Below are 13,618 nucleotides of genomic sequence, written 5' to 3' on the forward strand. Positions count from 1 at the left end.
GATTGTTGGAGAGGAGGGTCAGTTAAGGGGCATTGTACATTGAATGGATCTTAAGACGAGGTTGCATTGATTGATGTTGTTTAGTTGTTGATTCGGCGAGACTCCGACCGGTGATGTCACAGGGGCAGCCATCTTTATTTACTTTATTTGATCCTATCCTACTTCTATTTCTATTTCTATATCTCCAATCCAAATACACATCTCCACCCTCTCCCTCTACCCAACCCCCAATAATATAATTCTATATCAAGAATTGACCCTCCCCCAAACATCCCTCCCCGCAAGCAACGTACTGACCACCATCGCCGCCCCCACCACCGCATCCCCAACCACCAGCCACCCCAGAAACACCCCGGGAATCAGCAGATCGCAGCCATCCACCACAATCCGCTTGAGCAGAGTCCTGCGCAGAGCCTGATTACTCGTCCCTGCTACCTTCCCATTCTTCTTTCCGCCTTTCTTCCCTCCTTTCCCAGGACCAGTGCTAGGCCCAGACACCGTAAACAGTAAACTCCACACCGCACCGACCAGCGACAGCGACAGCGCGTAAAACCACAGCTTGTATGCTTCTTCGAGGACAGTGACGTTCCAGGTCCATTTGGGGGGGTGGATTTTCATGGCGTGGAGCTGCGGTTATTAGCATTTCTTTGCCTTTCTTTTCTCCCTCCCCTTCCTCTCAACCGTAAAAAGAAAAAGAAAATAGAAAGCAGGGGAAAAGACATACGATAGTCAAATCCTCCAACAAAAAATACCCGCCGAGACAAGACCACCTGGCCAGTTCGATCAGCAGCGTCAAGGCGCCTTCATTCCCCCCAACTCGCCCTCCTAACAGCCCCGCCACGCGATCAAAGCAGTCGATGAAGTTGAAGAAGCGGAAGAAGCGACGGGCTAACGATCAATCAGTATAACATCCAGTCCAATCCAACACATTGGAAAAGACAAGGTAAGTAAAGAGGAGGGCATACAAAGCGCCAACTGCCCCTTCGCAAGACCCCATTGCGACGCGACGGTGCGGTCCGCCGCGACGTCGGCGACGATCTGCGCGACGGCTTGGATGAGACGGAGGGTTTTTTCGAGTCCGGCGGAGGAGCGCGTGAAATTGGCGAATTGGGTGATTTTTGAGGGGGGTTGTATTAGCGACATATTTTTTTTTTCTCTTTCTCTCTTTTCGTTTGGATATGGGTAGGGAGGTTTATTGTTGGGCTGGGAGAGCAGGAGGTGGAGGTGGAGAGAAGAGGAGAAATGGAGATCGAGATAATCTGGGGCGGTGGATGGTAATTCCTACGGTAGTTCATTAGTTCGTTAGTTCATGTCGGGGGAAGTCCGGTTATTGGTTTCCTCCGATGTCATTTTAATTTTAATTTAATTGAACTAGTGCGCTTGAGCCTCTCGCACGCAATCGCATTTAGGCATCTCGAACTACTATGTACGCATACGCATAATCCATGGATGATTACCGCCCCTTCCCCCCCGAAATATCCTGTCCCAACCGATATCCTCCCACCTTCTCCCACTCCACCTTCTGCCTCGTGATCGGCAGCTGTCGTCGCAGCCCCTTGAACGCCCCCTCCGCCATCTGCACGAACGCCCGGTTCAGCTCCTCCTGGTAGTCGCGCTCGGCGGCCGCGATGCGCGAGACGACGCTCTCGGCCGACAGCGCCGACACCGACACGTTGATCGGCTTGGTGGTGTCCAGCGCGACGTTGCCGTCCTCGTAGTAGTGCACGTCGACGTGGATGGTGCCGCTGACGGTGGTCGATTTGGCGACGGGGAGGGTGTAGATGGCGCGGAAGCGGCCGTTCCTGCGGTTGTCAGTATGTTGTTGTCATTGTAACCTTGGAGAGGGACTGGGCCGCACCAGAAGTTGTTCGGCGAGTAGCGATTCGCAACCAGCACGATCGCCACCGCGGTGTCGTTCTCGATCGGATACACGCCGTACGAGCTGCGCGGGTAGTGCTCGACAGCGTGGGCGGCCAGCGACTTGAGGAGGGATTTACTGTAGTCTGTCAGCTCTGTTCATACCTGGGGATGGGAGGTAGAAACGTACATCAGATCGGCATTCTGCGATTCCAGGACGTACGATTGCGCCGCGGACGCTTCCTGTCGTTCCTGTCAGCCTGCCCACTCCACTGCCATCCCAGCCAGCCAGCCAAGCTCAAACCCACCTGTGTAACGTGATCCACCTCAAACGACGTCGAGCTCTCGACGTCAAAGTACCGGTTTCCGTCTAGTTTATTGAACTCGCTGACAAGGACCTATGTCGGTCAGCACCCTCCACATTCATGTATTTCCAGCCAGACATAGCCCAGCGAGAGAAAACACACCTCCTGACTCGCCCCGGGCAACTTGACCGTCGCCAGCTGCTTCTCATTATATCGTTCGAAGGCGGGCGCAAGGGAGGAAATAAGCTCGTCGCCGTCGGCGGTGAGAGTCTTGACATCTATCCAGGGTCCGCGTCAGCATTAGCGTCAGCCATCAGGTCTTGTGGTGATAATAAGGGAATCGGAGGTCGATAGGGGGTGCGGGCGGGCGGGCGGCATCGGAGTGCGAACACAGCGGGGCAGACGAGGATAGGAACGGAACAGAAACAGGACAGGTGGAATCGTACCGGCAACGACGTCGGCGAGCTAGATCGCATAATCAGCAAGTCAGTGGTTTGAATCAGGTCGGGGAGATGCAGCGTACCTCGCCGGGCGGGGCACCCTCGATGAACGAGGATGCGATGTCAGCGGTGGATGCCATGGGGAATTCAGCGATGCAAGGGATGAATGTTATGGCAGAAAATGAAATAACAGAAGGGAGAACGGGCAAGAGCAAGTAGGCGAGAGGATTGGCAAGTTACAAGTTGGAGCTGTCGAGTCCCCGTCAACATCGACAGTCGGAGCTTTAGCGCCGTAAGCGCGGCACGTGCATCTGGACTAATGTAGTATTTATTACAGGCATTTAGGGGCATTACACGACCTTGATAACAATTTACCAAATAATGTTATAGAGGAAAATTATCCATTCTAGGTATTTGTTTTCAAGTAAAAAATGAGTATAGTATGGTTGCGGTTTTTGTGGTCTTAATAATGTCCTCTCTACCATTCATTTATTTATCATTTTCTAGTTTCCACTCTTACCGATAACGACCAGATCATCTTGACCATGTAGTATTCATGCCACTAAATGCTAGTATCCTACCCCATACACATCCTCCAAATAGCTCAGATGCCCCAAAACATACAACCCCCTTCTACTTCCAAATCCCGCGGCCAATCCCAGTTAACCCGTCGTCCAGCATACCATCATCCTAATCGTGTACACCCACCTACATATCCCACCGCCTTATCCGTCAAATGGCTCCAGTGACATGGATTTGGATTCGTATTGCCATTATGGCGGAGGGTTTGTCTGTAAAGCGTCTATGTAATGGCTCCAGTGTGCGAAGTAGTTATGTTATGCCTGAGAGATGTAATTGTATTTATTATATTAAGTACGGTAGTTCACTATAAATAAACAGTCCAATCAACAACGCCTGCAACCAGCCCACCCACGCTAAATATGTATTAACAATCTACCAGCACGGCGAGTCCGGCTCGCATGGCCTACTCGATACTCATGTTCATGAGTCCGTCGTTGGTCTCTGTCATCCCCTGCAATCCGACCCGCTTCAGCGTCCCCGTATGCCCCGCATGGCCCGCATGGCTGGAATTTCCGCGACTAGGAGTCTCCGGGGGACGGTCTGGGAAGAGCGCGCCGAGATTCGACTTCGGCGGCGGCCCCCAGATATTCGGTCCGGTCTCCTTCACGACCGGGGAATTGGGCATGACCGGGCTACTTTGGACGCTCATGCTGGGAGACACGGCCCGTCGTTTGAACAGATTGGCTTCAAAGTCATCCTCACGCTGCCGTTTTCGCTTGAACTCGGTGATGGTGCCGGAGTGGCCCACAAAAGGTGTCGAGGACCGTGAGCTGGGCCGCTCGCCGGGCTTCGCAAACTCGGCACCGGAGGACCGCACGGCGGTCGAGGGCGTGATGTCCATGGCCTGATCGTCTTCCGAGATGGACGTGCCCGGCCGGCGTAGCGGCGGTGGGGGTGTCCGGTATCGTTCATCGAAGGATTCCCAAAACTCTTGACCGGCCGAGTTTCGATGAGCCTCCTCACTAAAGCTGGGTTCATCCGGAGCAGAGGTCCCCAACCTGACAGTGTCTCCGCCGTGTTTGAATGGTTCGGCCGGCTGGAAAGGATTACCGGACGCAAAAGCATCCAGACCGGGCGATTTCTGGGGAATTTCGGGCTCGCTCTCGCGAACTTGTCGGATCACCTCTGACTCGCGCTTCGCCTCGCTATCGATAGGGGCGGTTTCTTCCATCAGAGCAGCTCGGATGCGAGCAAACGTCTTGGTTTTAGGCTATACAGCGTTAGTCAAGTCAATCACAATACCAACCGTAAACATACCAGTAAACTACCCCGGCGCGTCACGGCTCGTCGGATCACGCCCAGAGGCCCACCCTCCGAGCTCGGCGTACTCGGACTATGTCCCCGGGTGCGACTTTCGTCATCGCTGAGATCGGACAACCGCAGGTCACGGGTTCCCAGACTCAAACTCTCGCGGCGTGGGCCGATCCCAGCCTTCGATGCAAAGTACCCTCCGGTGTTCTGATTCTCGATGCTTTTCATGACAGGCGGCGAGTGCGGGCTAGGACTCGGCTTGGAGCTGTTCCCACTAGCACTGCTCGAACTATGTCGGCTGCGACCTTTCCTGAATCGAGCCCTCTGGAAACTCATCAAACTAGCAGCCGCCTGCGAATATCCGCCCATCCAGTCATTCCCAGGACTGGGAACGTTGCCACCCGCAAAAGGACTCGGACCTCCGGCGAACTTGTTGGCCTGCGGGGTACTGGTGATCATGAGATCATCCTTTTCCATCGACTCGTCGTCCTCCTCGCTGCTGCTGGTATCCGATTCCATCATATTCACACTCGACACCGAGCTCGAAATGGTCGTCTTATCCGCTGGTCCGGACGTCGAGAACGGCGCAGACGTCGATCCGATCGAGCCGCGGCGGGGTGGAATGTTCATCCCCCGACCGCCTATCGTTGGGGACGAGTCGGGCGAGGACTCAGCAAGCGTCGAATGGTGAAGGTTGGTGCAGGCCCTGGAGAAATCCAGACCCCTCGACCGCCGAGGGAGTACCGATCCGGGCGATCCGTAGATCTGAGACGAGTCGAGCTTCGGCGAGAGCGGCGTTCGATTCGACGACAGAGGAGAAGGAGCGGAGGGTTTCGTGTGGCTCGTCGTCGGATTCAAGGGAAGCCCCGGATACATGGATAAGCGCTGGGGCGTTTCCGGAGTCGAGGAGAGGGAGGTATCATCTTTGCTGGAGGGGCGGTTATCGTCCGAGGCGTTGGACCGCGGCGAGGAAACGGGTTTGGCGGCGTCGGACAGAGAGCGTGACTTCGGCGACGGCCGCAATGGAGGCCCGAGTGAATTGTTCTTGTCACCTGCAGTCTCTGTCTCGGCGCCAGAGTCAGTCTGCTCCTGCCGCTGCGAGAGCTGCTCACTCAGCTTGCTAGCAAAGGGCAGGGCGGGCAGGCTGTGCGACAGGGTCGAGGAGGTGGTTGAGGAGGTCATATTGATGCTAATCAGACGAGTGTTTCCTCTACACGTGTCAATCTAGACAGTCGGGCCAAATTAGAGCATAATGAAGCCTTATGCCAACGCAACGGTGGAGGCGTTATGCTGGAGGGACGCGAATGGAAGGTTATCGATGACGAGATTCAATCAACCGGTGAGATCCGGATACAAATGTATCAAAGAAGAGATGCGATGTCAAAGTGACCCAATCGTATGGACAATATAGTAAAACCGTGTCGTGTTGAACGAGCTCAGGAGGAGTACAGGCGAATAACATCGAGACGGTCGATCGGCACTGACGTCTCGCTGCTCTCGGCGAATCACGCGTTTGCCCCGCCTGTCGGGAGGACGGATCTGATTGGCTGGTCCAATCCCTCTGCTTATGTCAGGTGTTTCTGCCTCAGGCCTTTGACAAAGCACTCTAGACGTCTCTATACCTAGAATTCATGTCAATAACCATTGTGGTCGAAGCTATGATTGAATAGATTCATAGAACAAAACGCACGTATGGGGACCGATCTCGGCTACAGGCTTCCTGCCCGCGCGGAGAATGCGATTGACTGCAGCGCCCCATGCGCATACAGTCCAAGGTCACATCATGTCCAAGATCCGACGTCGAGTTCCCGTCAAAATCATGTTCCACCCTGGATTTGGGGATGAGAGCTCTATCTTAGAGCTGGGGCATGGATAGCGGAGACATCGATTCTATGGCGCGCATGACTAGTAAGGCCTGAAGCCTACCGAAACCTGCCTGGCCTTCTATCCATGACCATAGGCTCGATTGTGGGCATTCGTACTTGATTAAGCCTCGGTCTCGAGCTGGCTAGGCTAAAGCAATCCTCGTCTAAAATACGATGGAATGTTTGGAGCATGCGTACCTAAGTAGGTTATCGGTTTTTTTTGGGGGGGGATGCAGTGCTTTCCTGTCTTCACGCATGACTGGTCTAATCACAGCAGCACATCGCGATGAATGAATCGCTGCGCCTGCACAAAGCTTGAAGGCGCTATTCTTAACACATGGATCTCAATCTGCACCTTCAAGACCATCAATCAAAAGGAATACCCGTCCTTCTTGCTCCTCATTGTTATTCAGAACCCTTCCCCACAGGCCTGAATCTTCGCGATGTTCCAAGGAACTTCACGTCGTCTTTATCAGGTAATTGGAAATACCAAATTGAGTGATCTCCCTCCAGAGTGGCGAGCCCCTGTGAGTGATGTTCTTGAGAACGAGGAGAAGGCTGTGAGTGATTCATTTATGACGCTGACCTTATTCATTACTTATGATTCTGCAACAGGATCCGAGCTTCAAGAACGTCGAGATCCGGTACCGTTAGACCTTGGGTCCTATTGAATGATGCGATGTTCGACTAACTACGGATTACAGAGGATCCAAACCGCATCCCTTTCGCGATGACCCGGATGACAAGCAGGACGTGATATCTGTTCGTATCAAGGATGGCGAACTGAAAACCTTCCGGAGGCTACACATACACCAGGATGGCTCAGTCAACAGGGTTGAAGTTTAGAGGTTGCTTGGTGGAAACTAGACTTCCCAGTTCAGATCACACTGGTACATCAACAGCCGGTGTGGTCATCTTGGTTACAATGGATATTTCGGTTGATCTATTTTTGCGCTTCTAGAGTGGAAACTACTTTTCAATTTACAGCCTGAGCTATTGTTCCCAGTGTTGTTTGGCCGCCTGGCAATCAGAGTCGTTATTGTGACCATAGCCAAGGATCTTCCAATAGCTCTCTTGCTGACAGTCTTTCCTCGGGCTTCCATTCGAGCATCTTGCGCAGGAATTGGAGGAAAAATAGCCGCGATTCACGCTCCAAATTTCCTTCAAGAGTCTCCAACGACACAGGAGGGATTTCAACGGCTCCTTTCCAGTTCCCTACTTCAGTATCAGCCAAAGGCTCCTGGAAGATCATAATTCATGTATACCTTCATCATCGAAGAACTCGTTCGCATAGACACTGTCCTGCACCATATCTTTCGGGGGTGGTCCCATAATAGCAATCATTTCAGCGATATGGTGGGCATCAGAAATCCCCCTGTCCGAATCCCGCCCGTAGAACAGATGTCCTTGTTCAAAGAGATCCCATGTCTATACCAGTTGTTAGCAGAAGGAAAGATCCACTACTCATTCCAAGAGCGCATTGGCGAGGCGTAGTTGAACACATACCAGTAATCCCACATTCCAGATATCAACCTTTTCATTCCAAGCCATGCGCAATACCACCTCGGGAGCTCGGTAAATATATGGTTGGATATCCCCATAGTAAGTATTTGATCCACGGCGTGCCTGGCCAAAATCACACAGTGTAGGACGGCCATGTTGTTTAGTCTTCTTAAGGTTTCGAGAAGCGTAGATGATTCGATCATCGATTATTTTCCGCGGGCTAGGGCTAGACTTCTCCTCGTCTTCAAAATCGGCTAGGATCGAAGTGTCTTCAATCGCCATCATGATGTTTTTTTCTTGGATATCTGGGACCACTAGGTTAGAAAACTTTTCAGGAGACCGATAGTGAGAGAGCATACCCGTATGGATGATTCCAGCTTCTGTGTGCAGGTAATCAAGAGCAAGAAGGAGATGTATCAGGGTCAACTTGACTATTCTTTCGGGAAGGACTTTGGCTCTGAGCTGCGTGCGGAAGTCATAAAGACTCATACCTAAGGTGGGATGGACAAGAAATCCAAAACTACCCCCTTCAGAGGTAATCTGGAAGCTATCCAACGCTTGGCGGATAAGCTTCGCACCGGCATGATCTACCATTCCGATGGAGTTCAAGTGGTGATAGGTCTCTATCTCTCTTCGGCCCTCCGCTGAATTACGTTCAAAGACCTTGAGTGTGACGTAATCATGCTGCCTGCTAGATAGTGAGTCTTTTGGCATCACTGGCTGATTGGGAGGTAAGCTGACTGGAGGTCCCGGCCCAGCCAAACAGTTGAATATCCGCCGTAGCCCAATTTACCAATCACCTGATACCTCGATTGAAATACCTCGCCGATTGTCACGGAATAGAAGTCACTTGGGGAATACCATGACAGCGTCTCCTCCTCGAGCTTCTCGGTTGAATCGATGAGAGGATAGTTTAGGGAGAAATCGCGTACTGGTGATGCAGGGCGTTGAAACAAGGGACGCCAAGGGAGGAATCTCCTGGACAGTCGGGATGGCAGGCTGAATATTGAGGCCATGACGCGAAGCGTGGTGAGGAAGGTTGCTAAGCGACCAAGACGGGACGCCTCTTTTGCTGAGAGGTGAATGTGGATGTTGGAGCGAAGTGATGGGATCTGCTGTAGGTACCGTCACATGATCTGCCCCAAAGCCAGGGCCTGATTCTCAGCACCTTGTATTCTATTCAGAGGTAGTAAGTACTCTTAAAGTAGTATCTATGGGGAAACTGAAATGTGATACAAAGCTTTTGTTATGCGGGCCTGAGTAAAAACCAGGTTAATACTGTTTAGAAATAATGATATTTAGTTATTTTTTTGGTTTTTATCTAAAGACTAGTGAAATATAGCAAGCGCTCCTATTATATTATCTACTATTATTTTAACCACTAGTATTTTAACCAGCACCTACTTCTTTGGCTTGCATGTAAGTGAGCACAATCTGGCAATTTGCTGTGTTATTTACTAGCCCCGGGCCTATAGTTCTCCTCAGATCTAGGTAGACCTTGTAGTATTTAGCGTAGACTACACCTCATCTATGAATTCATTATTGTTCGTGAGCATGTACCCTAATACCGCCTATTCTTTATTCTAGTTTATTCGAGTGGGTTTCAGCTACCCTCTCATTAAAAGCCATTAAAACAGTTATAATCCCGGCGCGGGCTCCCGGCAGTTTAGCCTTTACTGATGTCAAAGAACAGGTGGCAAGCTGCCCAGGTATACTCAACTTTATCTGCTGTCGCAAGTCTGTCTTATACTTGTAATACCATACAATCACCTCTATCAATCTGAGTAGTGAAGTAGAATTTAGTGCCCTGTTCGAAGGCAGGCTGCATCTGGAGATTCTTGGTGCTAATTGGCGTCCGCGTTTCTGCGGAGGAAGCCTGGCAGTCAGCAAGCGAAATCACCTGCTTGGGGCATTTGAGATGATTTTGTTGGGCGAGTGGATGAGAAGCCGGTATGAGCATCTGCTCACGCGCGACTGGATTATGAAAATAATCAGCCAAAACGTCGCTCATCCTTCGAACCACAAAACACAGAAACAAGGTCTTTGTCCAGGGCAAATTGTCATTCCACGAAAAAGTCGAATGCAAGAAAAACAAATCAAGCTAATTCATATCGTCCAAATTAAGGCTTGAAGTTCAGCCAGGGGTCATTGTACAGCTCTTTAGCCGTTGCCCGATCTTTCGGCTCCCAGCGCAGCATTTTGGCCACAAATTCAAGAAAAAGTCTTTTATCAATCAATCAATCAATCAATCAATCAAAATTCTATTAACCCGATAGAGCCTATCTATTGAAGCAACAGGCTATGCGGGCGCTTCTCCGGTGAAGCAGAATTCCGCGAACCGTACGCCTTTTATATATAAATCCCTCAAGCGCAGTAGACAATTAAAAAGTAAAACAAAACACAACTAAAAAGCAGCTGCCACACGCCCGCTGCGGGCCTACCGCGCCTCCATGGCGCCTCTCGCTCCCTCTGCTTTCCCCTATCTACTTATTCCATCTCTAGGTGCGTCCCCGGGGGTGGTGCGAGACCTCCGCGCCCCCCCCCCCCTAAAGTTCCATGTAACTATTATCTTCGTCATCTAGTTCGAGACCTTTCAAAAGACTGCTGGGTTCCGGGGCCTCCTCTTCTTTCTTATCCCCGAGCTGGGCGAATCGGAATTACTGGAGGAGGCCAGTTTATTATATATATTTAGTGACGTAGCGGGTCGCCTGCGGGTGGTTTATAACTGCGTTATAGTCTTGCGTACGCCCACGCAGTCTTTTAATCGAGTTGAGGCTTCCTATAAGCTTCCTATGGTAGGTGGTGTGCAGCGGGCACTCCAGAAGGACGTGTTCAGGGGTCTGGGACCCTAGATCACACTGGCACCTATCCGAGTTAACCTGCTTGATTTTATAGAGGAAGTGCCTTAATCCGATCCTCATAATACGCATTTGCATAATAATTGACATGTGCGGCTTACTAAAGTACTCATATTATCTTAGACTCTTTTTATCAGGGGCTGGCAGTAGCCGTCTCGTGGGTTTGCCCACTTTCTGCCTCCCCCACTACTTCGCCCACTGCTCGCGGAGGCTCTACCTAACGCCCCGCTTTGCCGCAGCCACGAGATATATAATTAGTCCACGCGCTAGTACCCCCGCGGGACCCACAGAGCTTAATTTAACTGCCGTATCCTTGGCAGCGACGTCTGCCCTCTCATTCCCCTCAACCCTAATATGCGCGGGAATCCATCTTAGCTCCAAATCTGCCTCCGGGAGACCCTGGCGTAGAGCTCAAACCCTCTCATAGATAGCCCGCAGGGCGTACTACCCCGAGGGGCGGCCAGGGTTCCTCACAGCCAAGATCGCTGCCTGGCTGTCCGCGAAGATCATAATTAGAGCAGCCGTAGTGCATTTTTCTAGGGCCATCCGGGCCCCCTCTAGCTCGCCCACATACATTATAGAGTCCTGCTCGGTCCCTAGGTGCTTCTTAACAGTTCTGCCGGCCCGGATTGAGACTGCTACAGCCCCAATTTGCCCGCAGTAGCCGCTCCCGTCTGAGTATTATACCTGCCTTGCATGATTCCGGCAGACCTCCTTATGGGCCTCAATTGCCTCCTTAGCGCCCCCAATAGTATACCGGAGGGGCGCCTCCCACGGGGTAAGTACATGGGCCACTCTGTTTTCCCACTGTTGCCCCGGGTCCTTCGAGTAAAGGGGACCAGTTGTCTTCCACTTGAGCGCCTCTAAAGGGGTGTAGCCAGACAACTTAACTGCCGCCTTATCCCTCTGGTAGAGGAGTCCCTTAGGGAGGGTCCCTCTCAGCCTAATCTAAATCCTTATAGCTGTTTCTTAGATAATTTACTACATCTGGATATGCACTGGGGGGAGATAGAGCTCTACCCCCAGAGCTGTACCTGCGGTGTTTCAGAAGGCACTACTAATAAGTACTGCGGCGCGTGTCTAGATTTACTTAAATTTATTAACCAGGCGGCTTAATTCTTTTATTTTAGTCCTTCTGCTATAAGGGCTATACCACACAGTCACCCTGTAGAGCATCTGGGGGACTACTACTACTAGATATATCTGTTTTATTACTAGTAGGGAAGTCCCCCAAGTAGAGCTAGAGATGCTCCGGAGGGCAGCCAGACTCCCATTTACCTTGGCCACTGCCTTAAAGCGGTAGGTGCTAAAAAAGAAAGTCCTGTCCAGCCAGATTCCTAAATATTTTACTTGTTTGACTAGCCGGATAATATAGCTGGTTATATAATCTTTTATAGGTAACTAGTTATGGCCCAGGGGCTCTGCTTAGATCTTCTAGCTTTTTAAGTCTTTCTTTCCTATAAGGGCCATATACTCTATCAGTTCATTACACTCAGTCCCGGGGTTAGGGTTTAGGGGGTTCTGAAAATAAATAAGTTTAAATTTATCAGAGGTGAACTTCAATGAGTGGCGTCTAGACCAGACTACTACTTTATTTAAGGCCCTCTCTAGCAGGCGCTAGTTAACTGTGTAACTATATAAGATAGCCAGGGTGCACGCATTATCAATCCACCCGAACGGGACTGTTCTACTGCTGCCCCCCACGGGGGACCGTATTCTTATTACCTCGATCCCCGCCACCCGGAGTGCGTTAATTAGGGAGATATTAAAGATCAGAAAAAGAATAGGGAAGATTAGAGACCCCTGTGGGATCCTAGTTGATATAGGTAAGGGATTACTAAAATACCTGGGGAGCTAAATCCGGGTCTATTAGTTTAAAAGAAATGACTCGAGCCAGCCGGTGAAGTGACTGAGCTATATTATACACAGATTATAAAGCAGGTGAGCGTGGGAGATATTATTAAAGGCGCCTACTATATTTAAAAGTAATATACTCACCTTTAGGCGGCTCTTTTATATATTAAATATATTATCAAGTAGTAGCTGAATAAGGTGGTTAACTAAGATATCTTTTTAGCCCCCCAGATAGCCCTTCGGGAGCAGATTATATTTCTTTAAAGCATAAATAATCTATACTGTTATTACCGCCTCTAGGATCTTATCTAGGGTATTTAGGAGGGCGATAGGGCGGTATAATTTAGAGACTCGGTAGTCCCTCGGGCCCACTTTACAGAGGACGACCGTAGTTAATTGCTGAAAATACTAGAGATTATAGCCTATTTTTAGACAAGTATCAAAGATGGCTGTGAGCACCCTTAGGAAGGCAGATATCTCCGTGAGCTAGTGCCACATCTTATTAGGGATACTATCGGGCCCGGGGGCCTTATCCGGGGATATCCGGTAGATATACTTGCGGATCTTATATTACTAAAGATTAGGAAAGTCAAGCTGGGGGGGTAAAAGGATCGAATTAATATTAAAGAGATCTGCTAAAGGCGGCTGGGGGAAGAAGATCTCCTGAAAGACCTTTATTTTTTGCTTTGTAGTTTTTATAGGGCCATTTAGGGTATTTAAGATTAGTATAAGGCCTCCTTAGGCCTCCCGGTCTCTTGCCCACTTGGCCACCTACTATATATTTTAGGGGTCTGAGCTGGTGGCCTTACAGATCTAGGAGTAGTGGCCCTGTCAGAAGACCTATATTAATATTTTTTTTTTACGGTTCCTGACTTTAGTATAGTTAAACCAGGCGGTCTTTACTACGGGAGTGGTAGAGCCTTATCAGGCGAGTTTAGAGTATTCACGGCAAAATTTCCGGGTTAGTTTAACTATTTCCCGGCATTAGAAGGTGAAAAAGAGGTTTGCCTACTGGCTAGGCTTAGCCTATAAGATAGATACTGTAATTCCTTAGTAGACTATTTTAATAAAGAAGTCTGTAACGAGTTTAATCTATTACTTTA

At 50.2% G+C, this 13,618-nt stretch overlaps 5 protein-coding genes across 5 annotated transcripts; 1 reads left to right on the forward strand and 4 right to left on the reverse strand.

Annotated features, from left to right (window-relative positions):
- Positions 1-238: 238 nt before the first annotated feature.
- On the reverse strand, positions 239-1,309 carry P170DRAFT_409935 (PEX11 domain protein). Its single transcript, XM_024846823.1, has 3 exons — positions 966-1,309; positions 725-888; positions 239-627 (listed from the first exon to the last, which is right to left on the reverse strand). The coding sequence occupies exons 1-3, from the start codon at positions 1,141-1,143 to the stop codon at positions 247-249; spliced, it is 723 nt and encodes a 240-aa protein (XP_024703001.1). The 5' UTR covers positions 1,144-1,309; the 3' UTR covers positions 239-246.
- Positions 1,310-1,384: 75 nt separating this feature from the next.
- P170DRAFT_437456 (F-actin-capping protein subunit alpha) lies at positions 1,385-2,809 on the reverse strand. Its single transcript, XM_024849370.1, has 7 exons — positions 2,686-2,809; positions 2,609-2,627; positions 2,325-2,440; positions 2,166-2,255; positions 2,048-2,100; positions 1,859-1,996; positions 1,385-1,802 (listed from the first exon to the last, which is right to left on the reverse strand). Exons 1-7 carry the CDS (start codon positions 2,740-2,742, stop codon positions 1,454-1,456), a joined length of 822 nt encoding a protein of 273 aa, XP_024703002.1. The 5' UTR covers positions 2,743-2,809; the 3' UTR covers positions 1,385-1,453.
- Positions 2,810-3,443: 634 nt separating this feature from the next.
- P170DRAFT_456490 (uncharacterized protein) lies at positions 3,444-5,895 on the reverse strand. The gene is made up of 2 exons (XM_024851631.1): positions 4,442-5,895; positions 3,444-4,394 (listed from the first exon to the last, which is right to left on the reverse strand). Exons 1-2 carry the CDS (start codon positions 5,615-5,617, stop codon positions 3,588-3,590), a joined length of 1,983 nt encoding a protein of 660 aa, XP_024703003.1. The 5' UTR covers positions 5,618-5,895; the 3' UTR covers positions 3,444-3,587.
- An 848-nt stretch (positions 5,896-6,743) lies between these two features.
- P170DRAFT_476382 (uncharacterized protein) lies at positions 6,744-7,146 on the forward strand (the record flags this gene model as incomplete). The annotated part of the gene is made up of 3 exons (XM_024853345.1): positions 6,744-6,860; positions 6,916-6,944; positions 7,005-7,146. The coding sequence occupies 3 exons, from the start codon at positions 6,744-6,746 to the stop codon at positions 7,144-7,146; spliced, it is 288 nt and encodes a 95-aa protein (XP_024703004.1).
- Positions 7,147-7,336: 190 nt separating this feature from the next.
- Positions 7,337-8,819, reverse strand: P170DRAFT_359974 (kinase-like protein; the record flags this gene model as incomplete). Its single annotated transcript, XM_024844387.1, has 5 exons — positions 7,337-7,518; positions 7,566-7,728; positions 7,807-8,108; positions 8,163-8,491; positions 8,545-8,819. 5 exons carry the CDS (start codon positions 8,817-8,819, stop codon positions 7,337-7,339), a joined length of 1,251 nt encoding a protein of 416 aa, XP_024703005.1.
- Between the last annotated feature and the right edge of the window lie 4,799 nt (positions 8,820-13,618).

This window comes from Aspergillus steynii (genome assembly GCF_002849105.1).
Source record: "Aspergillus steynii IBT 23096 chromosome Unknown P170scaffold_5, whole genome shotgun sequence".
Taxonomy (NCBI): domain Eukaryota; kingdom Fungi; phylum Ascomycota; class Eurotiomycetes; order Eurotiales; family Aspergillaceae; genus Aspergillus; species Aspergillus steynii.

Coding starts and splice junctions, on each gene's coding strand:
- P170DRAFT_437456 (XM_024849370.1), bottom strand. CDS start 2,742: ATGGCATCCACCGCTGACATCGCATCCTCGTTCATCGAGGGTGCCCCG. Junction 2,101..2,165: donor AGGTGGATCACGTTACACAG/GTGGGTTTGAGC, acceptor CAGGAACGACAG/GAAGCGTCCGCGGCGCAATC. Junction 1,997..2,047: donor TCGCAGAATGCCGATCTGAT/GTACGTTTCTAC, acceptor GACAGACTACAG/TAAATCCCTCCTCAAGTCGC.
- P170DRAFT_409935 (XM_024846823.1), bottom strand. CDS start 1,143: ATGTCGCTAATACAACCCCCCTCAAAAATCACCCAATTCGCCAATTTC. Junction 889..965: donor GAAGGGGCAGTTGGCGCTTT/GTATGCCCTCCT, acceptor ATTGATCGTTAG/CCCGTCGCTTCTTCCGCTTC. Junction 628..724: donor TGTTGGAGGATTTGACTATC/GTATGTCTTTTC, acceptor TAATAACCGCAG/CTCCACGCCATGAAAATCCA.
- P170DRAFT_456490 (XM_024851631.1), bottom strand. CDS start 5,617: ATGACCTCCTCAACCACCTCCTCGACCCTGTCGCACAGCCTGCCCGCC. Junction 4,395..4,441: donor CGCGCCGGGGTAGTTTACTG/GTATGTTTACGG, acceptor AACGCTGTATAG/CCTAAAACCAAGACGTTTGC.